Source organism: Saimiri boliviensis, chromosome 11 (genome assembly GCF_048565385.1).
Source record: "Saimiri boliviensis isolate mSaiBol1 chromosome 11, mSaiBol1.pri, whole genome shotgun sequence".
In the NCBI taxonomy this organism is placed as follows: Eukaryota; Metazoa; Chordata; class Mammalia; order Primates; family Cebidae; genus Saimiri; species Saimiri boliviensis.
Genome location: NC_133459.1, coordinates 38,408,203 through 38,435,421, shown reverse-complemented (window position 1 = coordinate 38,435,421; position 27,219 = coordinate 38,408,203). Strand labels below are relative to the sequence as shown.

General features: G+C 50.9%; 1 protein-coding gene, 1 long non-coding RNA gene and 1 pseudogene across 3 annotated transcripts; 2 read left to right on the top strand and 1 right to left on the bottom strand.

Annotated features, from left to right (window-relative positions):
- Positions 1–18: 18 nt before the first annotated feature.
- LOC141580234 (uncharacterized) lies at positions 19–1,610 on the bottom strand. Its single transcript, XR_012512388.1, has 2 exons — positions 1,547–1,610; positions 19–1,294 (listed from the first exon to the last, which is right to left on the bottom strand). It is a non-coding gene; the product is annotated as an uncharacterized LOC141580234 (long non-coding RNA).
- Positions 1,289–25,756, top strand: NT5C1A (5'-nucleotidase, cytosolic IA). Of its 2 annotated transcripts, XR_012512387.1 has the most exons (7): positions 1,289–1,908; positions 9,860–10,027; positions 10,426–10,555; positions 13,018–13,140; positions 15,173–15,357; positions 17,264–19,565; positions 19,880–25,756. XR_012512387.1 is itself a non-coding variant. In XM_039474597.2 (6 exons), exons 1-6 carry the CDS (start codon positions 1,774–1,776, stop codon positions 17,627–17,629), a joined length of 1,107 nt encoding a protein of 368 aa, XP_039330531.1. In that variant the 5' UTR covers positions 1,289–1,773; the 3' UTR covers positions 17,630–25,756. The 2 variants fall into 2 exon arrangements, 1 of the variants encoding a protein (XP_039330531.1); XM_039474597.2 differs by having other exon boundaries at positions 17,264–25,756.
- LOC141580357 (uncharacterized) lies at positions 1,928–5,373 on the top strand (annotated as a pseudogene).
- Positions 25,757–27,219: the final 1,463 nt, after the last annotated feature.

The following is a 27,219-nucleotide window of genomic DNA, read 5'->3' as shown; positions in this document are numbered from 1 at the left end:
AATAATTGACCCCATTCCTAGAGTTTCAATTATTTATTGCAGTGTAACAAGCTGCTCCAAAACATAGTGCCTGAAATAAAATTTATTATTTTTGATGATTCTGTGAGTTGTCTGGGCTCAGCTGGAAGGTTTTACTGCTTCATGTTGTGTCGGCTGTTGTTACCTACACAGCTGAACTCCACTGGGAACTGGGCTAGGGCTGGAACAGCCCGGATGGCCTCATGCACATGTCTGTCAATTGTACTTATAGTCACCTGGGCTGTCACTGGCTTCTTACCCTCCAGATCCTCTCTGTCTCACCATGTGGTCTTTCCAGCAGGTTACTCCAGATTTCTTTACATAGTAGCCAGCTCCCAAGAGGGCAAAATGGAATCTGCAAGGCCTCTTAAGACTTAAGCTTGGAAACCACACAGCCCCACTTCTACTCCGTTCAGTTGGTCAAAGCAAGTCACAAGGCCAGCTCAGAGTAGACGCCGTCTCTGGACCGGAGGAGTGTCAAAGTCACATTGCCAAAAGACAGGCAGGATGGAAGAGGTTTTTGGGCCATCTCTGGAGACAATCTACTGAGCCTGGAAGTAAGTCTAAACATGTTTGCCCCTAATCCTAACACTTTATTCTGATTTCCCCCTTCCTCCCTCTCCAGGTTGGGTTGGTTCCTCCCAGGACCTGGTGGAGGCTGGGGGAATCACTCCATTCTGTAGCCCCCCCACCTCCCCAGTCAGAGGCCTTCCTAGCTAAGCTGGTGTTTCTCCTGCTTCTCCCACCCACCCATGCACACCTCTGAGAGAGGCTACTTGTCTGCTTCCTGGCCTGTGCCTTGGAATGGGTGACATTCGTATCTGCACCCTGGGACCAGTACAGGGCTCTTCATCAAGAGGGACAGACGCCCTGGAATTCCAGAATGATAGTTCCAAGGCCCCTCTTCTGCCCTCGCTCTATCCAGCCCCTTCATGGCCAATAACTAATGACGCCAAGCTGGGCAGGTGGGGGCCTGGGAATGTGCGCCCCCTGCTGACCACCAAGGGGACCAGCAAGAATTCGGGTTCAGAGTCCCAGGGAGTCTCTGGCCTGTGACCCCCACCCAGGCCAAGGGGAGCCTGGTCTCGACATGGACTTCAAGGACCCCCTCCTAGGTGGTGCGGAGGAGCTGTCCGTCTGGGCCCTCCACTGCGCTCCCGCTGGGAGAAGGCTTCTGCTGGTGGCCGGTGCTATCCATGCCTCACCTCCTGCCTGTCTGCGGGATGGACTGGCTTCGGAGGGAAGACGACATCGTCAGGATCCTGGGTCCAGGCTCCTAAAGGAAAGACGGGCGGCTAGCTTTTGAAGGGGGAGGCGGCTAGCTTTTCATTTTCTCCTTTGGCGGGGAGAAAATTGTCAGGCCTCTCCTGTCTCTGCGCCCTTCAGAGCCTGCGAAGAACATCATTTTCGCAATCCCAAATCCGCTGCAGCCCACAAACCCAGAGAGCCAGAGAGGTGCCTCACTCACTACCCAACCGGCTTCGGGCATGGGTCGGTCGAGAAAGGAGAGCCCAGCTATCCCTCATACCGTACAGTAGCAGCCTCGGCGGCAGCGATACACCGGCGACCAAGAGGGCGAGTGTGACACCCCCCGCCCCCCGCCGGCGGGCGGGGAGCCCAGCTCATACGCACAGCCTCCCCGCCGCTGCCCGTCCCCTTCCCTCGCCGGGACTCGCCTCCCTCCTGCAGCCCAGCCCAGCCAGCTTCGCGTCTACGCCGCTGCCTGCTCTGGCCGGGCCGGGTCAGAGCCCGAGCATGGAACCTGGGGAACCCCGGGAGCCCCAGGAGCCCCGCGAGCCCGGGCCAGGAGCAGAGACCGCTGCGGCCCCGCTCTGGGAGGAAGCCAAGACTTTCTACGACAACCTCGCACCCAAGAAGAAACCCAAATCGGTAAAAGCAAGGCACGGGTTTGCGGGGGGTGGGGAAGGGTTACTACGAGAGAGGGGTCACAAGTCTCTTGGGAAGAGACCCGTGGCGCCCCTCTGGGAGGGGACGCAGCTCCTCAGCCCCAGAAAGCGCCCTGCAGCTGGCGCGGGCTCGGGTTTATTTTGGGAGCTCTGCTCTGGTGTATTTTTTCCTGGGACTCGGGTTCCACGCCAGGATCCCCCTCCCCCATGCTGTCATCAGGGCCCAGGTCGAGGCCCGCAGCCCCAGCCCCTCCCCACGCGGGCACCCGGGGAGCGCGGATTGCACTTGTTGGCCAAGCCGGTCGTCAGCGCCTGCAGAAGCGCCCCGGACGCGGGTAACCAGACTCGGGAACCCTGTTCCTGGCTGTGCGCTCCAGTCTCCGCCATCTGGGCATCGGGCTCCGGACCTTAGGCTCTGCGTTTAAGGTCTGGCTCTGGGCCCTGGGCCCTGGGCCCTGGGCTAGGGGGCACTTCGCTCCCGGGGTCCTAAGGAAAGGGAGCTGCTCTCACCAGGCACTGGGATCCTCACTCTGCGCTGGGGGGATCTCGGGGAGATCGGTGCCCTTGGCTGCAGGCTTCCAGCGCTGGACTCTGCCCTCCAGCTCCGGTTCTGCTCCCCTCGCAGTGGGCGTTAATATCTCCAGGACCCCGTGGTGGTGTCAGCCGTCTGGGACCTCACAAGAGGAGCCCTCTCCTATCCCCCACCAAACAAGTTGATGATGCCCTGGTCTGCCCCTGGGCCTTGCTCTCCCCAGCTTCCCAGATCTCAGCGCTTGAGGAGGGGACTGAGGATAGAGGTTGGCCCAGAGCCGTCCTCTGAAGAGCTCCAGCTTGATCTTAAAGCAACCTGCTGCTTCCCTCCAAGGACCCCTCCCCAAGAGGTCCACCCTATCAGCAAACCTTCACTTAGGACCTCCAGGCTCCACTCAACAGTGGGGATTGAGGAATTAACTAAGCTGAGTCCCTGCCTCAGGAGCTCACCACACACTGATGGGGGCTCTGGAGATGAGAGTCTTGGGGAGTTGTCGGGGGAGTGGGATAGTACCGTCACACTGGGGAAAGCTTCCTAGAAGTGGTATGTATGCTGATCTTAAAGCCTGAGTATGTGGAGTTTTTCGAGAGAAGAAAACAGGACAGGCAAAAGTCATGCAGACGTCTCTGAAGCTCAGGACTGTGTTCCTGAGTAAGTACTGAGTGGAGAATGCAGGATTGCTGGGAGAAGCGCAGGAGGGATGTGACAGAGCCCAGAGGGCCTTGGGGATCTTGTTAAGAAGTCTGGACCTTATTCAATGGGGTCAGGGATTTCCAAAGTAGCTGCCCCAAGTCCCTTATTTCATGGAGTCCGCACACATGTAAATCCAGTGTATTTTCTTTCTTCTTCAAACTAAGTTTCATGCCATTTAAAATGTGCAATAAAATCCAATTCACGCTAATGTATTAGGTGGATATTTTAGCAGCTTCAAGGCCACTAGTTTGTGTTGCAGATTTTTTTTTAAAGCAAACCTCAGAATAAGGCTTTCCCTGTGATCTGTTTCATAGACGAGCATCTTGAGATTGTGAAGCCTGAAGTTTAAAACGAAACAAAACAAAAAAACCTTTTAGCATTTGCAACTACTTATTGGTCTGAATCAGGACCTTCTCAATACTTCGCAAATACAAACACAGCAACAACTTGGCTGGACGCTGAAGCTTAACTCTGCTCAGGCATCCTAACCTCTAGTTTCAAATTTGATGTCATGCAAACAACTGTGTTGTTTTCGTCGTTTGACTTTATAGTAAATAAATAAACATAATGCATTTGAATCTGTAAAATAAATATACACCAATTATATATGGTGTATCTGGTACCCTATGGTATGAGATATATGGTAATTATATATGGCAATATCTGGCTTACATATTGAATTCAAAGTTCATTTGAATTCATTTAAATAAAAGGTCAACCTACATTTTAAAAACCTATGAATACCATTATGGAGCTATTCCAGGATTTTTCATCAGGGGATTGACTGGGTCCCATTTTTATTTTAGAAAGATCACTCTGGGATGGATTGGAAAGGGTGAGTCTGGCAGCAAGCCCACCGGTAAGAAGGCTGGTGCCTGTCTGAAAAGGAAGTTGGATGAGTGTCAACGTTGTGGCCTGAGTTACGGAGAGGAAGGGACAGAGATTGGGGACTGGGGTAGTGAATGCATCAGGGCTCAAAATCCACTTCCTCCCCAAGCACCAAGGAACAAGGGAGCTCAGGCTCAGTGGTCAGTCATGACCCCTGGGTCAGCCCCTGACTCTCACGATTCTCTGGGAGGCAAGAAGTCCGGAGGCTTCGCAGCTCCTCTTCCCTCCTGCAGAAGCCCCTCTTCCTACAGGCTATTTTGGGGACTTCAGGCCTCATGGGCTCCATTGTGGCCTGGGCTGGACTTATTCTCATTCCCAGGGGCCTGAGTAAAATACTGAATGCCCGACGGCCTGTTGGAAGCCCTCACCTCTTGGGGTCAGAACACTTCTTTAACCCAGAGCTCTCCTGTCCCTCTCTCCTTCAGCAGCCCTTCCCTCTCTAAGTCCTACTAGAAATAACAGCTTTTTGCCTATGTTTCTATCTTGAGCAGAATTACTTTGGCCTAAATGGGAGCTCCTCAGGCAGGCCAGGTCGGGGTGGGCTGCCCTGTTATTCTTTCATTCCCATCCCACAGCTGGAGCCCTCAGCCTGACCCTGGAAGGCAGAGAGAGTTGCCAGGACCCTGGTTTCCTGGAGCCCAGAGCTCCCAGACTGAGCCTCGGAGTCGCTCTGACCCAATTCACAGTCTGAGATCAGGGCTTCTTTCTGCTCTCTGGAGGAACTGTTCCTCGATGCCCCTGCCAACACATGGCCACCTCTGCGGCCGGGCCCGGGAGGGTCTCTACATGCACAGCTTCTCCCCAGCTCTGGCCAGCCCTTTTCAACTGCTCCTTCAGCTCCACCTGGAGCCTGGACAGGTCATTCATCAATCCCAGCTGGGATCCATATTTCTTACACAGTCACAGCCTCTGGGCCCTTAAACTCCACCTCGTTTGCACTGTGTCACAGCAGTCTAAGTGGGGACACAGAGTCCTGCCCTTTCGACCTCCATTCTGATGGGAAACAGAGACCTGTCCTTAGAAACCTCAATTTGAGGGCATGCCTTGATCATTTCTCCCAAATCTGGAAAGTGAAGGCTTTCCAGATGGGGGAGATGTTTCCAGGGAAGGCGGAAGTAGCAAGGGATGGAGTCTTCTGGGAGCTGTTGAGGAGGATAATAGCAAGGGGACTGCAGTGTGGAGAGAGGCCAGGCTAGACGCCAGAGACTTGAGACCTCATCTTGCTCTGCCGTGACCTAGAGTAATACTCTGCCCCTCTCTGGGCCTGTTTCCCTATCTGGAAAAGTGAGAAGCAGAGGACTCGTGGGACCAAGGCCACCAAGATGTTTTTCTTGCAGCAGCAGGGGTGGGATGGGATGGGGTCTGTCTGGGTAGCTCAGGCAAAGGGGGCCCAGGACTTGACAGCCTGGCAGGGACTGTGGGACAAAAAAGAGTGAGGCCTTGGCTGGCTGCCCGGCCTGGAGGAGCAGGCTTGGGAACCTGTCTGGAGGGGCTGGGAGGGAAGCTGGCTCTCTGTCCTTGAAAGGGCGATGGCCTTTTCCTGGGGCGGTAAGCCCAGGGGGTGGGGCAAGCTTAGCTCCTGTTCTGAAAACCTCCAGGCTTCCAGGGTTTATGAGTGGGTCTCCCCGTTCCACCACCAACCCCACCCTTAGGACGCACAGACACACGGTGGTGGTCAGCAACTGAGAAAGGTGTTTGGGTTGAACCTCCAAGAAAAAGCACCTGTCCTGCCACTGCCTTATACCGACCTTGCTGGCCACATACACCATCTTGGTTGGCGTTAAAAGTCAAATGCAAACTGAGGTCTAACACAGGATCTTAGGGAACTCCTTTGCCTTCCACCCCCATTTTGAGGTTCTAAAGCTGCATTACCCGCTAGCCATATATAGCTATTTAAGTTCATTTACATTAAATAAAATCTAAAATTCAGTTCCTCAGTCTCATTAGTCACATTTCAGATTGTTCCAGAGCCACATGGACAGCACAGATTATGGAATATTTCCGTTATCATAGAACTTTCCGTCGGACAGCGCTCTTCTAAAAGATGGTGTCAGCCTCTGTCTTGGGGGTGGATCATGAGCTCCATGGGGACAAAGATGATGCCTGTATTGTTTCCTGCCATGTCCATCACATAGCGTCTCTCAGATGTAACCACTCAATGTTGTCAACTGATTGGAACCCATGACTCACCCCAGAAAGAAGCAGTGGGGTTGAGTACATGACCCACAGGCAATCAGGAGAGGCCAGAATATGAGGTGCATTTATGAGCCTTGACCTCAATTTCAGTCCCTCATTTTTAATTTGTCAAGTGAGAATCATGACCCCAGGACTCCTCAGGACACAGAGATGGTGGGATTCTCTGCATGTCTGTAAGTCCCTTGGGCACTCATGTACTGATCCTCCCCAGGGACTATAAAGGGGCCAGCTGCTGTCTGGGGTGCCATGCTCCACTCCCCCATTCTACTGGAAGTGAGTGTTAGAGTCCGTTTGGGATACTATAAAAAAGTACCATGGACTGAGTGACTTATCAACAACAGATATTTATTTCCCATATAAGTTTCTGGAAGCTGGAAGTTCAAGATCAAGGTGCTGGCAGATTTGATGTCTGATGAGGATCAGGTTTCTTGTCCATAGATGGCCATTTCTAGCTGTGTCCTCACATAATAAAAGGGGCAAGGGAGCTCTCTGGGGGCCCTTTTATCATGAAGGCTTCACCCTCATAAACTAATCACCTCCAAATGCCTCTGCTTCTTAATACTATCACCTTAGGGGTTTGGTTTCAGCATATGAGTTTGGGGGTGATGCATATATTTAAACCATAGCAGTAGGGAAGAAGTACTGGGGCCCTCTGGGACCCCTAGAGAAGGCCCTCTGTAAGTTCACATCTGCTTATTCTTCTGGGCTCATACCCACCCCCACATGCCTGTCCTCTGCCCACCTTTGTGAATGCCTTGTGTGTGTGCAAACCTCATCATGCCTTCCTTAACCCTGCTCTTCCTTTTTTAAATTTTTTTTGAGATGGGGTTTTACCATGTTGGTCAGGCTGGTCTCAAACTCCTGACCTTGTGATCTGCCCACCTCGGCCTCCTGAAGTGCTGGGATTACAGGTGTGAGCCAGCACGCCCAGCCCCCCTGAACTCCCTTTAAGGCTTTGCTCACAAGGTCTCCTCTCTATGACAACTTCCTCTGAACCCCTGTCATCAATACTTTGCTTTTGCCTCTGTTCTCTAGCTCATGTCCATTTCCTGTGGTTATAAGAGAATGCCACAGACTGGTTAATTGATAAAGAACAGGGTTTTTGCATCATAGTTCTGCAGCTGGGAAGTCCAAGAGCATGGCACCAGGTTCTGGCAAAAATCTTCCCATGGCAGAGAGCATCACATGGTGAGGAAGCACATGTGAGAGAAACAGAGAGAGAATGGAGGTCAAACTTACCCTTTCATCAGGAGCCCACTCCCTCAGTAACTGACCCGTTCCCATGATCATGGCATTAATCCATTCATGAGACGAGAGCCCTTGTGATCTAATCACCTCTTCTTAACGGTCCCACCTCTCAACACTGCTGCCTTATGTCTTAAATTTCCAACACATGAACTGTGGGGGACATATTCAAACCACAGCAACTCATTTCCTTCCCTTTTGCATCTGAGTTCCCTGTTTACTTATCTTTCTTCCCTACCAGCCTGTGAGTTTTGAGGACAGGAACCAGGTGCTTGCCAGGACCACTGGGCAGAGCTCAGGCGCCTGGCATGAGAATCAGTGAATATTGGACAAATTTGCTTCAACCAAAACAAATATTCTCTGAGCACCTTCTATATATCAAGATATCTGAACAGACTAGTGCACTGCAGTGGAGTTTCTATTACATGTTAAATTTGTCATTGCACATACTGTTTCTTGTTTAAATATATGAAAGGTTCAGAGGCATTAAAAGTTTACTGAGCACCTCTCTGTGTTAGGCAGAGTACTATACACTAGAGATACAATCTAAACAAGACTCATGGTTCCTGTACACTCAGAACTTAATAACTTAAGTGATTAAATAAGCAATTATAATTTAATGTTAATTCCTTTTTTTTTTTTTTTAAGACGGAGTTTCGCTCTTGTTACCCAGGCTGGAGTGCAATGGCGTGATCTCGGCTCACTGCAACCTCCACCTCCCGGGTTCAGGCAATTCTCCTGCCTCAACCTCCTGAGTAACTGAGATTACAGACACACGCCACCATGCCCAGCTAATTTTTTTGTACTTTTAAGTAGAGACGGGGTTTCACCATTTTGACCAGGATGGTCTCGATCTCTTGACCTCGTGATCCACCCACCTCAGCCTCCCAAAGTGCTGGGATTACAGGCTTGAGCCACCGTGCCCGGCCAATTTTTTTGTTTTGTTTTGTTTTGTTTTGTTTTTTGAGATTGAGTCTCACTCTGTCGCCCAAACTGGAGTGCAGTGGCACAATCTAGGGTCACTGCAACCTCCACCTCCCAGGTTCAAGCAATTTTTCTGCCTCAGCCCCCCTAGTAGTTGGGACTACAGGTGTGTGCCACCACACCTGGCGAATTTTTTGTTTTTTTTTAGTAGAGATGGGATTTCACCATGTTGACCAGGCTGGTCTTGAATCCCTGACCTCAGATGATCTGCCTGCCTTGGCCTCCCAAAGTGCAGGGATTACAGGCGTGAGCCACCATGCCCAGACAATTTAATGTTAAATTTTACTAAAAAGGAAATCCTTAGGAAAGGTATCAAACTAAGACTAAGTAAGACTGAGGGAAGCCTTCCTAGAGATGACATCTAGTTTGAGACCTGAAGGTTGAGTACAAGTTAGCTGGAATGAGAGTTAGGGAAAGAGGACACTGGGCAAGAGAACAGCATGTGCAAAGGCTCAGAGAAAGAGGGGAAAGTACGCCCTGTGTGAGAAAGGTCAGATGGGGCAAAACTGGGGGATGGGAAGAGTGGAATGGTAAGAGAAGTAGGGGTCTGTTGTGAAGGGCTCTCTGTTCCACACTAGAGGCTGCCAGCCATATTCTGAGAATAGCATGCACCACTAAAGAGATGGGCTGTGATCAGATCTGAACTTTAGAAAAATCCCCTGACGGCAGCATGAATGGCAGCTTAGAGAGAGTGACAGATGACGACAGCCTGAACGAAAGAAGTGGATGGATTCTAGTTGAGTTGACTCATTTCGGTGATTGATTGATGGGCAAGGGAGTTGAGGCTGACTTCCCGGCTTCTGCATGGGTAATGAGTGGATAGTGGTTCCAAGCCTTGCTATGAGTTACAGGGAGAAGGTGATGGGAGTTCAGCCTTGGGAATGTTAACTTTGATGGCTGTTAGTCAACTGGGACAGTTAGATAGATAGATGAGTCTGGAGCTCAGGAAACAGATCTGGGCTGGAGACACATTTTTTATACATAATTGTCATATTTATGGACGTCATTTCTTCCTAAGGGCATGTAGCTCTTATTTTATAATGGAAACCATCTGAGATCATCTCCAGCATCCATCATACTTTGGCCACATACATTGGCTTCATTTTTTTGTGTGTGTCCAGATGCCCAACTAGATTGCAAACTCCCAAAGGCATGGCCCTTCCTCCATCAGACTCCTTGCTTCCAGCAAGGGAGCCAGCACCTCTCTCAACCCCCATCTGGGTCCGGCATAGATGGGGTCCTGACCTAAGTCCACCTCTGCCCAAGGCTGGGCCTCTTTAGGGTTATAGACTGCATCTGGGTCTTCTCCATGTCCCCACTCCCCAGGAAGACTCACACATGCGCACCTGCCTCAGGGGAGGTCTGAGTCACAACCTCTTCTCCCATACCTCTGCAGCCCAAACCTCAGAATGCAGTCACCATCGCTGTGTCCTCCAGAGCTTTATTTCGCATGGACGAGGAGCAGCGGATCTACACGGAGCAGGGCGTGGAGGAATATGTGCGCTACCAGCTGGAACATGAGAACGAGCCCTTCAGCCCCGGGCCGGCCTTCCCTTTTGTGAAGGTGAGGGGGCAGTTCCACCACTAGCTCCTACAGTGCTTTTGTGGGGATTAAAGAAAGGCACTCCTATGGGTATTTGAGTCAGGAAAAGGGCCCCTCCGGGCAGATGTAACCACATAGGTGCACAGCTTGGCTAGGTGACAGAGCCTTTGTGGAAGAAGAGGCCGCCCCACTCTCTGGACAAATGCAGCACCATGCCTGGTAACCAGCTTGCTGAGATTTCAGCTCAGGCTTTCTCCTTTAGCGAGGTGCCTCTGAGCGGTAAACAACTTGCAATAAGAGAAGGTGCACGGATCTCATCCCAAGCCTGGCTCCTTCCCTCCCCCCACTGGATCCTTGGCCACCAGCTTCAGATATCAATCCTTGGAGGTCTAAGCTGGAGGGTGCCCTCTCCCTTCCAGGCTCTGGAGGCCGTGAACAGGCGGCTGCGGGAGCTGTACCCCGATAGTGAGGATGTCTTCGACATCGTCCTCATGACCAACAACCACGCTCAAGTTGGTGTCCGCCTCATCAACAGTATCAACCACTATGGTGAGCATGAGCATGAGGATGGGGGTTTCCCCTGGGACACCCCTACCACACACCCACCAGGGATGGGGCCACACCTCTGCAGGATGGAGTTGTACTGGCCAGAACCCCAAGCCCAGTGTGTTCTTGTAAATTGGCTCTTTAAACAAACAAGCAAAACCCTGATTCGTAGTGTTGCTAGTTTTCGGGGTGTAAATATTTCCACCAGGACTGGTTTCAAGCTATCAGTGGTTGAACAACACAAATGGCTCACAAAATTTCTGAATGTTTAACTGTGGGCTCTTGCAAACTGGTACAAGCCAGTTCCAGCATATCCTACTCCCAGTGTGATTAGCTGGGGCACTTACTGCCTCCCTGCCTCAGTTTCTCAAGCTGTGATGGGGCTAACAGGCCTCACAAGGCTGCTGGGAGAATCCAGTGCAGCTGTCAGAGTGAAAGGGCTTTGTGTCTTAGTCTGAACCCAAGGTTAAAAATAATAGACCCTCCGGCCGCGGGCGATGGCTCACACCTGTAATCCCAGCACTTTGGGAGGCTGAGGTGGGAGGATCACAAGGTCAAGACATCGAGACCATCTTAGCCAACATGATGAAACCCCGTCTCTACTAAAAATACAAAAATTAGCTGGGCATGATGGTGTGTGCCTGTAATCCCAGCTACTCAGGAGGCTGAGGCAGGCAGAGGTTGCAGTGAGTTGAGATCGTGCCACTGCACTACAGCCTGGAGACAGAGCAAGAATCTGTCTCAAATAGTAATAATTATAATCCATCCAGAGCTAGCTTGAGCCCAGGAGAATAATTTCTTACTAGGTTACAGGTGTGTCTTTCAGAGGGCAGGACATAAAATTGGGCCGACAAAGGCCTGAATCCAAGTACTAGAAATCTCTCCCGGGTTCTTCTCTCTTCAGGCCACATGAACCTTTATTTGCGCTTCTCTAGCAAGTTTGCTTCCCCCTCCCCACAACACCGAAATTGGATTTATCTGCTTTTCTTGAATAAAAACCAAATTCAAGAAAAGCGGGCCAGGTACGGTGGCTCACTCCTATAATCCCAGCACTTTGGGAAGCCGAGGTAGGTGGAACACTTGAGGTGAGGAGTTCGAGATCAGCCTGGCCAATGTGGTAAAACCCTGTCTCTACTAAAAATACAAAAATTAGCTGGGCATGGTGGTACATGCCTGTAATCCCAGCTACTCAGGAGGCTGAGGCACGAGAATCACTTGAACCTGGGAGGCGGAAGTTGCAGTGAGCCGAGATCACCCCACTGCACTCTGGCCTGATGACACAGAGAGACTCCATCTCAAACAAAACAAAACAAAGCAAAGCAAAACAACAACAACAAAAAAGAAAAGAAAAGGAGAGAAATCCACACTTTGAGGGGGGGGGAGAGAGAGAGAGAGAGAGAGAGAGAGAGAGAGAGAGAGAGAGAGAAATAATAAACCTATATCTGTAGGTTTACAAGGCCTGAGTTTTAGCAACCAAGAGAGTCTAGTTGGCATTTTAAAATCCTAATTTCAAATTGCTGGGAGCAGGGATGATATTAAAAATATTTAACCGGCCGGGCGCGGTGGCTCAAGCCTGTAATCCCAGCACTTTGGGAGGCCGAGGCAGGTGGATCACGAGGTCAAGAGATCAAGACCATCCTGGTCAACATGGGGAAACCCCGTCTCTACTAAAAATACAAAAAATTACCTGGGCATGGTGGCACGTGCCTGTAATCCCAGCTACTCAGGAGGCTGAGGCAGGAGAATTGCTTGAACCCAGGAGGCGGAGGTTGCGGTGAGCCGAGATCGCGCCATTGCACTCCAGCCTGGGTAACAAGAGTGAAACTCCGTCTAATATATATATATATATATATATATATATATATATATATATATATTTAACCACCTGTGTGACATATGCACTGCATAATCAGGACAGACTCCCCCTATAGTGCTGAAGCAGGGCCCTGAAGGACCCCTGCCATACCAGGCATTATCACCTTCTGTTGTGGACTCTGGGGAGGACAGAGGTCCTGATTAAGGGGGTGGGAGAGTGACAGGTAACTTAATGGGCTCAGAGCAGCAGCGGTTTATCAACCAACAAATACTTTACAATCTTTGCAGTCATGGGGACCAGTGGACTGGCAGCCTAGGTAATCAGATTGGCCCAGTTTGGGTCAGGTGTCTGCTCTTATCCAATCAGCTATGGTCAGGAGGTGGGTGTCACACAGCCATGTAGCACTGTGATTCCTGGACAAGAGGATGTCCCTGTGAGCTGGACGATTGCTCTAGAGAGGTGATCGTCTGCATTTCATGGATGAAGGATGTAGGGGCTCAGAGGGGAACACCAGCCTAAAATCACACAGAGACACGCTGTGCTGCCGTACCATACCCAGAACTAAGATGGCACCCACTGGGCACAAAGAGATTGCCCTGAAGTCCAGGGTTGACCCTGGCCTCACCTGAGTCCTCTACCTCCTTTCCAGACCTGTTCATCGAGAGGTTCTGCATGACGGGTGGAAACAGCCCCATCTGCTACCTCAAGGCCTATCACACCAATCTCTACTTGTCAGCCGACGCGGAAAAAGTGCGAGAAGCCATCGATGAGGGTAAGTCTAAGAGAGGAGGCAGAATATGGGGAGTGCAGCAAAGGGGTCCCCGAGGTGGGAGGCCTGGTCCTAAAGTTCCTAGCAGGTGCTGGGAGTTGCCATGGTAACCAGAAGGCAAAACTGCACAATACTTTCCTTAATTCTTATTATCTGTCCTATAAATTCTGCAAACAAGACCCTACCTGTTCCATCTTCCCACCTCTGGCCCTACTGTGTCAAGGATGCTTTTACTTCTCAGCTTCACCCAGCCTTCTGTTTCCATGGAAACCCTCTCCACAGTCCAGAAAGCTACTTTCTTCTCTGATTCCTCCAAGTCAGAAGGAGTTCTGATTCCTGTAGGACCATAGGCAGCCTCTGCCCTGCCCTGGGCCAGTGGGGAGGAGGATTTGTATCTAGCCCAGCCTGAGTGGTGGGGTCTGGGAAATGGCCAGCATCTCCAGCAGCTAGGCTAGCCAGTGCTTAGTGGAGTTTAGGAGACCCAGATGGAAGTACTGACAAAGACAATGCTCCTTTATGTGTGTCTTTTGAGGGGCAGTTTTGGGTGGTATCTGTAGTTTCAGTCCTCCCAACAAGGTGCATATACTATTGCGTGTGGAAGAAAACAGGTGTATGGGGGAGCAAGGACTGAGAGGGCTTCTTAGGCTGAACACTAGTGACAAGTTTTTGTTTTTGTTTTTAATCAACCAGCAGTATATTCACTTTTCTCTTCCTCTTTCATGTTGTCTCCTGCCTGGAAGCCTGGCCTCTCTTCCCTGATAACTCACTCCCCTGAGCCACTTGGGAGCTCCTAGAGGCATTCTTTCACCAGGAACCAGAAGCTATTTCCCTGGACAGATGTCACACCCTCTGGTTGGGGCCTTGGCACTGGCATGTCGGTGTGCCTCTGTGTGTTTGTAACTTGACCTCAGGCTAGGGAGCAGGAGAGTGGTCCACGGGGAAGCCCTGCTGAGGGTAGGGGTGGTTCTGGGTCATCTTGGTTCCAGTGCTGGCAGAGCTGAGAAGGTGCCTGGCTTGATGCCTGGCACTGGGCCCGCTTGCAGCATCCTCAGGCTAGTGAAGTTGTGAGAGGGTAGCACTGCTCACTGCTCCCAAACGCCTAAGCCCAGCCTCTGTGATCCTCAGTTCTCAAAGAGTTGGGCTGAAGTGGTCTTTGCAGAGATGGGGACTAGGGAATGGGCTCAGCCAGCTGCCCAGATCTCCAGCCTCCCAGCACTGGCTCTCTGCCATCTAGTGCAGCTCTAGCCTGGAGCCGGAACCCCTGAGAGACATCCCTGGACCCCTGGAGGAGCCCAGGATTGCAGACAGTCTGTGTACACAACTAGCCATCACCTGTGCTGTCTCCCAGGGCCACCTAGGTTGTTTTTCGGAACCCTAAACAGCCACGAGTAGGTCATACCTGGGTGCCATTGTGACTGTAGATTGAGGGTGCCCATACTCGCCTCACCCGATTGCAGCCTGTGGTCTCAGCCCCAGAGCTATGAAGCTGTTCATTTTACAGTGGTCCAGAGAAGGTGAGTGCCTTGCTAGGACCAACGGTGAGGGGGTGACAGAGGCCAAGCCAGAGTTGGGGCTCCTTCCCAGCCCCACTGTAGGTATCCATCAGGGCTGTGAGGCGCCTCTGGCAGGAAGACAGTGGCCTGTGGCACTGCTGTTTGTCTGGTCCACAGCAGCATGATCTTACTAGGTGTTAAAGTGTTGAAATTCCTTCATACGTGTTGGTAAATTGTTCCTGCCCTGAGTCCTGAGTGCCCTTCTGCCCCCTGGGACTCCTCCCAGACTTCTCCACAAAGCAATAACCAAAAGGGTAACCTGGCAAGGCAAGGGTCCTCAAGACCTGCTTTGGAACCGCTGCTGCTGCCCTCTTCCTGGCCAGGATCCATGCACTACTGGTTTTTAAATGTTTTAAATATTAGTTTTCATCAGCCTCGCCCTGAGTCCTTTGTGAGGCAGGTGGGGCAAGGATAGCCTAAGATAGCCCTCTCTGGCCCTACTGCCCAGCCTGAAGGCAGACAATGCTTGCCTCTCTGCCCAGGGATCGCAGCTGCCACCATCTTCAGCCCCAGCAGGGATGTGGCTGTGTCCCAGAGTCAACTGCGCGTGGCCTTCGACGGGGACGCTGTGCTCTTCTCGGATGAGTCGGAGCGCATCGTCAAGGCCCACGGTCTGGACCGATTCTTCGAGCATGAGAAGGCCCACGAGAACAAACCTCTGGCTCAGGTGCTCCACGTAGACCCAGAACCCTGGAGTGGAACAAGGCAGCTCCCCAGACCTGCCCTTGGCCTATACTCCCAGCCCAGAACCAAACGAACCCCAGGCTCAGCCCAGATTCCAGCCAATCCCCTTGCCCTCTCACTTGACCACTGCCCCCCAATCAATAAGCTTCCATCTACTTTGATGAGCTTCCATCCCCTCACTGAATCCCATCCCCCCTTTGAAGCCTCTGTTCTCCCTCTGAGCCTCTCTCTAAGCCCATGCCCACTCTCTGAAGCTCAAATCTCCATTTCTGAGGTCTCTTTCCCTCCCTGAAGTCCCCATTCTCTAAGTCCCCACCCCTTCTCTGAAGTCCCTGTCTGCTCTAAAGGCCTCGTCCTGTCTCTCTGAAGCTGCCATTCTCTCTCTGAAACCCTCACCTCTTCCAAAGATTCCCCCACCCCCCTGAGAGAGCGCCCACCCTCTTAGGAAGCCTCTGTTTCCCTCACTGGAAACAGGAGGAAAGGAATTGCTAAACTGGGCGCCTCACTGGGCAGGGAGATCCAGCTGAGTGTGGCGTGTGGGGCTCTGGGACACCTCCTGCCATCCATCCCTTGGCTGGGGCACGGGGACCCTCACTCACCCTCAAACTGCACAGCGTCTCTAACAACAGTCTGTGCCCTAGAGTTTGATAAGAATTCCCTGGAGTTGAGGCTTTTGGGAGTCTCCAGCTCTGCTGGGAGCTGCTATTTGAGCTTTTAACAAAAATCTGGGTGCTCAGTAATCTCAGGGTCCCTCTTTCCAAGAGCTCAGCAGGCTTCAGCTGTGGCTCCTAAATATTCAGTTCACTTCTGTTCTTCTGAGTTGGCTCTGGAATCCTTGGGAATCCACGGCAGAAGAGTTTTCCTAATAAGTGATAGGCAGAGGCCCAGGAGACCACTCCTTATTCCAGGTCACCTACCAAGTAAGAGGTCTCCAAGACCAGGAGCCCACTTTTGTTTATTTCTAGCTGCTTTGGAAATAAGCATTTCTCTTCATCATCATCTGTTTTTTGTTTTATTTTATTTTATTTTATTTTATTCTCACATCGTCAGGAAGCTTCATTGTTCTGGGTACTGTAGAGAATAAATTCCTTCCCTGACCCTAGAGAGCTCAAGCATGACACCCTGAGCCACCTGGGTGCCAGATGGACATGGCTGATGCTCAACAGTTACACATTGGTCCACCTTCATCAGCTGTTTACAGCTGGAGTCCATTCTGATTGGAGGGTGCCCATGCCATAGTTACTAAATTTTTCTTTTTTTTGAGACAGAGTCTTGCTCTGTTGCCCAGGCTGGACTGCAGTAGCGCAATCTCAGCTCATTGCAACCTCCACCTCCCAGGTTCAAGCAATTCTTCTACCTTAGCGTCTGGAGTAGCTGGGACTACAGGCACACACCACCACACCTGGCTAATTTTTGTATTTTTAGTAGAGATGGGGTTTCACCATATTGGCCAGGCTGGTCTGGAACTCCTGACTTCCTGATCCACCCACCTCGGCCTCCCAAAGTGCTGGGATTACAGGCATGAGCCACTGCGCCCAGCCCCACTTAATATTTTTAATATCCTCCCTGTTGACGGGCACCAAAGGCCAGACTTACAGAGCTTCAGGACAGACATCTGTATACTTTGATGGGCATATGGATGGATGATACATATTAACAGTTGCCCTGATAGTTATTCTGACCCAGCCCCAATATACAACAACACAGATCCCCTGACTAGAGCCCCACTGGTGCACACAGTAGCTTAAGCAGGCACAGCAGAACTAACTGAAAGATTTAAGGATCCCAAGCTTTTCTACACCAAGCAAGACACTAGCGCTTTAGGGAGAGCTGGGAGCAAATGTTTGGGAGGCGGCAGAGCTCACCATGTTCCACTTGCCTTCTCATAGGGCCCCTTAAAGGGCTTTCTGGAGGCACTGGGTAGGTTGCAGAAGAAGTTCTACTCCAAAGGCCTGCGGCTGGAGTGCCCAATTCGTACCTACTTGGTGACAGCACGCAGTGCAGCCAGTTCTGGGGCCCGGGCACTCAAGACCCTGCGCAGCTGGGGCCTGGAGACAGATGAAGCCTTGTTCCTCGCTGGAGCGCCCAAGGGTCCCCTCCTCGAGAAGATCCGCCCACACATCTTCTTTGATGACCAGATGTTCCACGTGGCTGGGGCTCAGGAGATGGGCACCGTGGCTGCCCATGTGCCTTATGGCGTGGCACAGACACCCCGGCGGACTGCACCTGCAAAGCAGGCCCCATCTGCACAGTAGCTGAACCCCAGCTCTACTGACCCACATTGCTGCAGGCTCCCTGTCATACTTCGACACCTCATCTGGTAGATCCCTCTAGTTTCTCACTGTTCTGCCCTTCTGACTGTCTGCCCTCATCCCTATGAGTGATGTACTTGTAGGAAATTATGCAGACAGGCCTGGCATTCTCAACATCCCTCCTCTGGGGCAAATTCTGTGCCCTGATCCTGAGTAGGACAGTAAGACTGTGCGGAGTAGCTGGATTTCAGGGGGAAGTTAACGGGTCAGAGAGAGGGAGGGTCAGAGAAGCCAGGATTTCTCAAAAGGGGCTTGGGATGAAAACTAGCTCAATGTAGTGTAATGAACACTGCTTTGAGAGAGAGTGGATCTGGCTTCTAAGCTCTGTCCTGCCATTAACTGCATGACTTTGAGTGAGTCCCTCCCCTTCATGGGCCCCAGTTTCCCCATCTTATAGGTGGTTTTCAAGCTCCCTTTTAGCCAAAGAAGGTTGGTTCTCTAAGATCACCCTCTTAGGCTAGGCACGGTGGCTCACGCCCGTAATCCCAGTACTTTGGGAGGCCAAGGAGGACACATCACCTGAGGTCGGGAGTTTGAGACCAGCCTGACCAACGTGGAGAAACCCCGTCTCTACTAAAAATACAAAATTAGCTAGGCGTGGTGGCGCATGCCTGCAGTCCCAGCTACTCAGGAGGCTGAGGCAGGAGAACTGCTTGAACCCAGGAGGCGGAGCCTGTGGTGAGCCAAGATCACGCCATTGCACTCCAGCCTAGGCAACTAGACCTAAATTCCATCTCGAAAAAAAAAAAAAAAAACAACAACAACAAAAAAACACCCTCTTAGACGGTATGGTACTTTTGTGCAGATTACAGAAGGATACTGTCTAGGTGAATGAAAAACAAAAAGACAGCCCTTCCTCTGGCCTGGCCTGACCCAGACCCATGCTGGGATACATAGCAGGATAGAGGCTGGATTTCAGCCCCCATGTGCCCTTCAGTTCAGAGACCTTTGTCAAATGGACAAAATGCACCATTGCCCCCAGCAACCCTATCTATAATTTTACACAGTTTGAAACCACTAGACAAGATGACCTATCTGCTCCTGTGATTCTCTAGCCTGAATGATCATCAGGGCTCAGCCGGGGAAGCAAGGTTCGTGAATTTAACCTGCATACAAACTCTCCTCCAGCCAGCAGGGGGCACTGCAGGCTCTTCCCGGGGAGGAGCTTTAGCAGCCACCTGCTCAGTGTTTCCTTTGCTCTTGCTTTGAGCCCAAGTTCAGTTGCTCCTGACTGCCAAGACCCTCACTTCCACCACCCTCACTCCCCCAGCTGTTGCATCCGGTTGAGCAGCTCTGCTGGTGGGATATGGGGCAGGGCATCAGTGTCCCCAGTTCTAGGGGAAGAAAGTGCAGTGGCTGAAGTAGGCGGTTGCCCAGGCTGAGCCCCAGGATGAGGTGCTGCCTGGGGTAAAGTGGGAAGTGTCAGGAAGTCTGGTGTGAGGCAAAAGGTACTGAGACAGTGACGCTCGGAGAAGAAGGAGCTGACATGTGCACTAACACAATTCTCCAGCTGTGGGATTGTGAGCAGAAGGCCAGTCAGAGCTTCCTTTGAGGTAATGAGCTCTCCATTACTGGATGCTGTGCAAGGACTTCCAGGATGAGGTGACCTCCCCATGAGATGCATCAGCGGATCCTCCACATTTGCAGGAGCCCCTGTGACCCCTTCTTCACCACTTCCAGAGGAGAAGTCTCACCACTTGATGAGTCAGCCTCCTCCTTTGCTGAGCGTCCCCGGCTCTCTCCGGAGGGAGGGTAGAAGCACCAATGGCTGGTCCCCAGGAAGACCGAAGGGGTGAGCAGATATTTGTGTGTGAACTGATTGCCAGGCTTCTGGGAGGAATTGTAGTCTTGGGCAAGCACTTTGTAAAGAAAACCGAAGGTATCTGCCGGGCGCGGTGGCTCAAGCCTGTAATCCCAGCACTTTGGGAGGCCGAGGCGGGTGGATCACGAGGTCGAGAGATCGAGACCATCCCGGTCAACATAGTGAAACCCCGTCTCTACTAAAAATACAAAAAATTAGCTGGGCATGGTGGCACGTGCCTGTAATCCCAGCTACTCAGGAGGCTGAGGCAGGAGAATTGCCTGAACCCAGGAGGCGGAGGCTGCGGTGAGCTGAGATCGCGCCATTGCACTCCAGCCTGGGTAACAAGAGCGAAACTCTGTCTCAAAAAAAAAAAAAAAAGAAAACCGAAGGTATCGTGAGAGGGGCAGGAGCCTGGAGGTGTGCTGGCAGGAAATGGGGGAGGAGAGCATTCTGGGGCTTGATCTTTGTCCTTCTGGGGACTCAGTTCAGGGTCTGAGTGAACACAGGTTCTGCGCAGTGCGGAGCAGGGTAAGAGATGCAGAAAGATATCCCAGGAAGGAGAAGAAAGTGAGAAGGCAGAGATGGTTCTCAAGGTGGGGCAATGAGTTGGGCCAGAAGAGAAGGGCTGGGCTGGCCTTTTGCTGTCATTGCCAGAGGTCTCCATGAGGCTGGTCCCAGGGAGGAAGGGCATGGCTGTGTGGAGTGACTGGGACAGACACCCACAGTGATTGCTTTATCAGGGGACACTGGCATTATTGCCCCTAGAAGGGCACATGATGATGTCTTCGCGCGAGGCCATTTCTGCTGCACAGCCAGGATCCTTCTGGCTATAACAGAGAAGGCCTTGGGGCAGAAGGCCTGGGTTATGTCTCTACTTCCTGAGCTCCAAGCCTGGACAGAGGTGCTATGAGAGCCAAGAACAACCTCAAGGCAACAAAAAGGAAGTGAAGGAGGGAGTTCAGCCCCTGAGTCACCTTCATTCTTGGCTGAACCGCAGAAAGGCCGTCTCCTTCTCACTCCCAGGGATCAGAATCACCCCCATGGAAGAGCCTCCAAGGCTCACAGAACTAGTGACTGCAAGAAGACTACAAGGCCAGGCACAGCCCAGGCTCACAGCATGGCAATAGGCTGCCTGACCAGGGCGGACCTGCACACTGGGGGCGGCACCAGATGTCACCTAATTAAGGTAAACTGCAGGGGTTCTGGGACCTGTGTGGTCTTGCCCCCAGGGCCTGGTGATGAACACCACTGATTATTCCGTGTCTCTCAGGAAGCAGGAAAATATGATGCTGGAAGCAGAAAGATAAGGTGCAGAAAAAGCCATGGATTTCACTGGAGCTATCATAAATAGACACAGACAGCCCTGGGCAACGGAGAGACACTAAGAGCCTAAATTCTATTACTGAAATCACAAATGAGCATCTTCTCAGGCCTGGAAAAAAGCTTTCAGTCGCTGGAATAAAAAGCCGGAAATCTGGGGGGCAGCCTTAGGCAGCAGTTACACGGGCCTTCTGATTGTCTTCGAGGTGAGGAGGTGCCCAGGAATGAGGAGCATTGAGTATTGTGTCACCAGGAAATTAAAAAGCCAGGGGAGCACCAAAATCCCAGGCCCAAGGAGGGAATGCAGCACTGAGGCGGAAGGGCCACGGCTTCTGAAACACTGGTCCCCTTTAGCTGAGAGCACCACTTCCCCAACAAGCTCTGCAGAACCCTGGTCTCAGGAGATGCCTGCCAGCAAAGTCCCAGAGCCAATGGGAGTGCTGCTTAGCAGAAACACAGAAGCCCTGTTACTAAGCACTGAGCTTGCTCAGCCAGTTGCAAAACATCCTCCTCTCTTATCTGAGAGCCCAATCAGAGTAGTGGGAATATATCAGAATATGCCAGAAAAAATAGAAACTAGCAAGAAGTTCAAAGCCAAGATGGAGTTGGCGTTATAATGGTACTCAATTGGTGTGCACCCGTACAGCCAAGCTGATGATTAACATCTTGAAATACCTCCGTACCAGTTGATAAATAATGCTGCACTGAGTCCCCTGAATGTCTCTTCGTGGCCTCAGCTGACCCCTCCACTGTGAACACTCCATTTTCCCACAGTGCGGCCTCTAGGAGGCTGCAGCAGCACTATGGCCAGTATCTGCTCTGTTTTGTGGTGTCCCGGTCACGCTGGTTTAGGGAGGTAAAGTAACTTGCCCAAAGTCGTAGAGCTAGTAAGTGGCAGTGCTGGGACTCAAACTCCTGTCCATCTGATGCTAGGTCTCAGATTTTCAACCACTTTGTCATACGGCTCATACATATGCATGGAGATAGCCAGAGAAGCTCCATTCTGCGGTCTTCACTACAGGAGTTCACTCACCTGACAGTTAACATGTTGATTTCCTGCATGGTGAAATGCTGGAATTCATTTCAGTGGGTGCTTTGATTATAGTTTCCTAAACAGCTAAAAATAATTTAAATTACAGCCAAACATTTGCAACCCTCTGGAAGCACTTCCAAACAATCCCAAGTTCGGAGGAAACCAGTGTGAAGACCCCTGTTTTGGGCTAACGTGGATTTGGCCAAACTCCAGGCCCGTGGGCCACATCTGACCCATCACCTTTTTTTGTAAAGAAACTCATGGGAACACAGCCATGCCCATTTGTTTATATAGGTTTATGGCTGATCTTGCACTGCAGCAACAGAGTTGAATTGTTACAACAGAGACTGGAAAGCCAAGAGTATTTGTTATCTAGCCCTTTACAGAAAAACGTGGGCTAAGGCAGACAGCCTAGCAAACGCCTCATTGGGATGAGCCAGGTCACATCCACCTCTGCATCTGTGGGCGGAGGTTGGCTCCACTCCCGAAGAGTGGGGCTCCAGGCCATCTGAAGATTCCAAGTTCTGACTATTTTCAAGCGACCCAGGGCTCATGGTACTTTGCAGTTTTGTTGATGCACTGATTTGGCTTGAGCATGCTCTCCTAAGCTGATAAGTGAGAGGGCAGGAGCAGGCCCCATGGCTGGGGATGAGCCCAGCTGGCTGTCGCCATGCTTCATATTCCCGACCCATTTCCTCGTGAGGCCTCTTAGGCAATGATGAGCCTGGTAGGTGGATGGGCATTAGCTAGATATGAGTTTTGGATAGACTGAAGTGCCCAGTGTTGACTTCAGCGGCTCCGAGCCACCAAGGTCATCCATGTACTTTCTGTGAAAGCAAGAACAAGTCCGTCGTGAGGAGGGTCCCATGAGGATTTTAGCCGGTTCAGAAGTTACTGATCAAGTGAGAGAGAAAACTCCTGTCACAGCTGGAATGGCAGTTGCTGATGGCATGAGGGCATGTGAGCAGTAAACACAAATACCCCTCATAATGGAATTGTGGATCAGGAGAATTCCAGGACCCTGCAAATTTGGAAATTTACCAGGCTTCCAGGATCCACTGCAAGAACCAAGAGTTTGGAAGACACCCCATCTACAGCCATCATTGCTGTCGCTATTCCAGCATGATATTCTTCTCCACCAAGCCCAGACCAGGCCTCAGGATCTTTCTCCACCCAGAATTCCAGGCAGCCACTTCCTGTGGGCTGGAGCTGGTAAGAAAGATAAAACCTCTTTTGCCATCCCTATTTGCATTAGGTTTTGCTATCCACGAAGCATGCAAGGCCATCCCGGAACGTTCATTCTCTGAGGATATGACGCAACTCTGAAGATACCAGAGTCTCCCCTGACTCGGGTAGGACACAGAGTGGGCAAATAGCATCATGTGGCTGGCAGTCTCCCAGGTCATGGGTTTTACCCAGTTTTGAAGCAAAACACAAACCTTCTCCTTCCTGCCAGTAGGTGGCACTGCAGGCTGGCACTTAGCTGCCGGCAGTGGTCAAGTGATTCTACTCACTGATTTGTTTCTCTCCTTTTGATTTAGTGCTGCGCTGGACTCTCCCTACGGTTAGCTCTAGCCAGCCACAAAGGACTTCAGGTGCTCTGGAAATGTTGCTAAACATGCCTGAATGATGAGCCGATTGCTCTTGCCGATAATTACTGTGATTGTGTGTATGGGTGCACACATACAAGTTTGTGCAACAGGATAAAAATCATACACACAAGTGTATTTATGTGGATGTGTGTAATGGGTGAGATATCTCAGCCAATTACTCTGTGTGTGTGCTCACTATGAGTGTATACAGATGATTATCTCTGTTAACTGAGTGTCCTGGGACCACATACTGATGGCCAGCCCTGGAATAGTTGTACCTGTTCTCATCATAACATGGGTATTTGCATATGTGCAGCTTGAGAGCCACTGAGACCAGCCCCCAACCTCTGGCCAAGAAGGTCTTGGCTCCTAACCCTCTGCCTCCTACCCCTACTCCTGAGCCTTGGGAAGAAAGTGGGAGAATCTGTGTAAGGACAGCCCTTTTTACTGCACCTGCCTCATCTCCATTTGTTTATTCCCTCTCCCTAACAGTGCCAAGGTCAACACATCCAGTGTACAGATTACGCACTGCAAACATCTAGAGGGAGCCATTCGCACTGTGACAGGGATGGTACCTCTTAGACACCTGTACAACCTACCAACTGTATACAGGTGCCCTAGTCATCTCATGGCCACGGCTAGGAAAGTTGCCTTCCTTCCCTGCACTGGCCCTGCCCAACCTAGGCAAGGATCCCTGCCTCTGCTTGAGTGTTCTAATGTGGCCCAGAAGTGACTTACATTGACCTTGATTGGGAAGTATCTCCCTGATGGGCCATCCCCTAGAGGCCTTTGGAATTCTATTTATAAAAGTGAAATGTGACTAGGAACTTTTCAGTTACTCATTTTTTGCAAAGTGAAAGCCCCTGTAAGGCAAACCAAAGCTGTGAAGACTGGGATCACTGACTCCCACACTCCCAGCCTATGGGTGAATATGCCTTCGAGGCCGTCTGCCACGGAATTAGGGTAAAGGCCTCAAGGCTAGTCTTGTAGCTAGCTGCCCCCAAGTAGAAAATCACTGAGGTCACCCCAGACTAGATGCCTGGGCCAGGGGTCACAAACTCCAATGCCTTCATTGGCCAGGCAGGAAACATAAATGAGTAGAGAGATTCGGCCAGGTCTGCAGTGAGAACGGAGGACACTGTGGTCTGCCACGGTTGCTGCCACATGTGAATGTGACACGTGCATGTGGCATGTCCACCCCAGTTTTGAAGAAAAGCCAGGAATCTGGACTTTCAAATGTTGGCAACTATTTTGAATTTAGAAAACACTGTCCAGGCCAAATAAGAGATATTCTGTAGGCTAGATCCAACCCTCGAATCTACAGTTTGCATCAACTGGCCCAGGCCCAGAGACTTGGGTTTTTGAAACCCGCGTCACTGAGAGCCCAAGGATATGACACACAGATTCTCAATGTTAGATCTTTAAGAGACCCCAGAGATGACCTAGCTCAGCCTTTGTGCATTCAAAACTGCATATGTACAAACTTCTGTATTAATGTAATAGCGCACATACACTTAACTTCTGGTTCCTACTTAAGAGCATCTCAGTAACCTCCAATATAGAACAAGAAGAAAAATGAAGCCTGTACACATAGTGCGCTTGTATCTACCTGTCAGAAGCCCTTTGCTTTGATAGCATTTGTGCCTCCGTCTTCCTCATCACCCAGCCTCTCCGGGTTGCTTGTTATGATAAACCTAAGTGCCTCCATAAATGGTTAGAGCACGTGTTTCTCCATCTTTGTGACTTCCCTTGTCTGGGTATAAGACTGCTCGTACTTCTCCCAGCTTTGCCCTTTTTGGCCTGCTAGTAGCATACCCCATCGATCCCGCCCTGTCTGGCTCTTTGTAGCATTTACCTGGTCACATGATAAAGGGTGCTGACTGCTTGTCAATGTGGGTCCCTGTTGCTTCTCATGCATGTCCTATACCTTAATTTTACTACATGAGCTTCTGCTTCTTAAAAGCCATTCAAGGCCGGGTGCAGTGGCTCACGCCTGTAGTCCCAGCACTTTGGGAGGCCAAGGCGGGCGAATCATGAAGTCAAGAGATCTAGACCATTCTGGCCAGCATGATGAAACCCCATCTCTACTGAAAATACAAAAAATTTAGCTGAGTGTGGTGGCATGCACCTGTGGTCCCAGCTACTCGGGAAGCTGAGGCAGAATTGCTTGAACCCAGGAAGCAGAGATTTGCAGTGAGCCAAGATGGTGCCACTGCACTCCAGCCTGGTGACAGAGGGAGACTCTGTATCAAAAAAAAAAAAAAAAAAAAAAAAAAAAAAAAAACACATTCAAATAAATGGAGAGGTTTTTGATTAATTTACATGGTCTTTTTGTCTTGTTATTTTCCCCACAACTGTATTCACAAACTGGCATATGGACTTTCATGAAATGCTAATGGTAGGTTGTAGTTAGTGAGCAGGCCTGGAACCAGATTCATCCATTAGTGCTGGGATCTTTCTGTAGAATCTGTCCCACCGCGTGAAGACCACTGTGAGAATGGACAGCAGCCTGAGACCATCAGAAGGCAAGCATCCCCAGCAGGGCTTCTGAAATGGACTCAGTGTTCCCATCTGGAATTACCAAGCATAGGGGTGGAGTGGGAGGAAGAGAAGATGAGAAAGGTTGTGAGATGGAGGAAGACGGAAAACTCAGCCTCCAGCCCTCCCATCATTCTTCTTCCTACACCCCAGGGTCTTCCCGCACCTCAGAGTCTCTGCAGGGCAGGAATCCTGGAGTGGTTTTGCTGGTTCTTATTCAGAGCATCTCATGAGGTTGTAGGCAAGCTACCGGCTGGAGCTGCAGTCCATGAAAGGCTTGCCTAGGGCTGGAGGAACTGCCTTCAAGGTGGCTCACTCACTTGGCTGTTGGCAGGTGGCCAGAGTTTCTCGACACACAGTTACCTGAGTGTCCTCATGACATGGCTGTTGGCTTCCCCGAGAGTGAGTAATCCAAGAGAGAGTGAGGCAAAAGTCACACTGTCTTTTATGATTGGAAGTGACATGTCATCACTTCTAGCATATTCATTGGTCACACAGACAAACTCTGATACAAGGTAAGAGGGGACTACCCAAAGGGGTGAATATCAGGAACTGGAGACAATTAAGGGCCATCTTAGAGGTTGGCTACCACATATTATTATGCTTCCATTACCCTGGTATACCCAGGGCCCCCAGGGTTATGTGAACCCGTCTTCTGCCCTGTGGCAAGACTAGACTTGAATGTGTCTCCTGGATTCTCCAACCTGAAGTCCCCTCACTTTCCCGCCTGTTCCCACCCAGTCACCAGGGATGGAGAGAAGTATGATTCTTCATCTACTCCCTCCCTCAAACCTCTTGTCCGACATTCCTTCAGGGGCCCTGGAGTCACCTACTTGGGGACATCATGGAAACCGTGTTCTGAGATGTCTTAGTCTCATTGTAAAATTTTTATAATGTCCATAAGGCCACTGGTCCCAGAGATGTTTGCACTAGTTTACAACCAATGGACCATGTCCAAGGTGAGGGAGAGCCAGGGGTGGGGGAAGGGTGGCGGCCCAACACCCCGTCCCTCCCAGGCCTTGGATATCAGGCCCAGCCTCTGGTGCCTTAAATGAATCTTCTATTTTCTGACATGGTCTTGGACTGGATTTGGGTATTAAAACCCCATGATGTGATACAGATGTGGCTGTGGCTGGGAGCTGGGGAGAAAAAAAAAAAAAAGGAATAACCAGATAAAGAAATCATGGACAGAATTCTTTCTCCTCCCTTGTCTTTTTTGTGCAAACTTGCAAAGCTCGTCCACTAC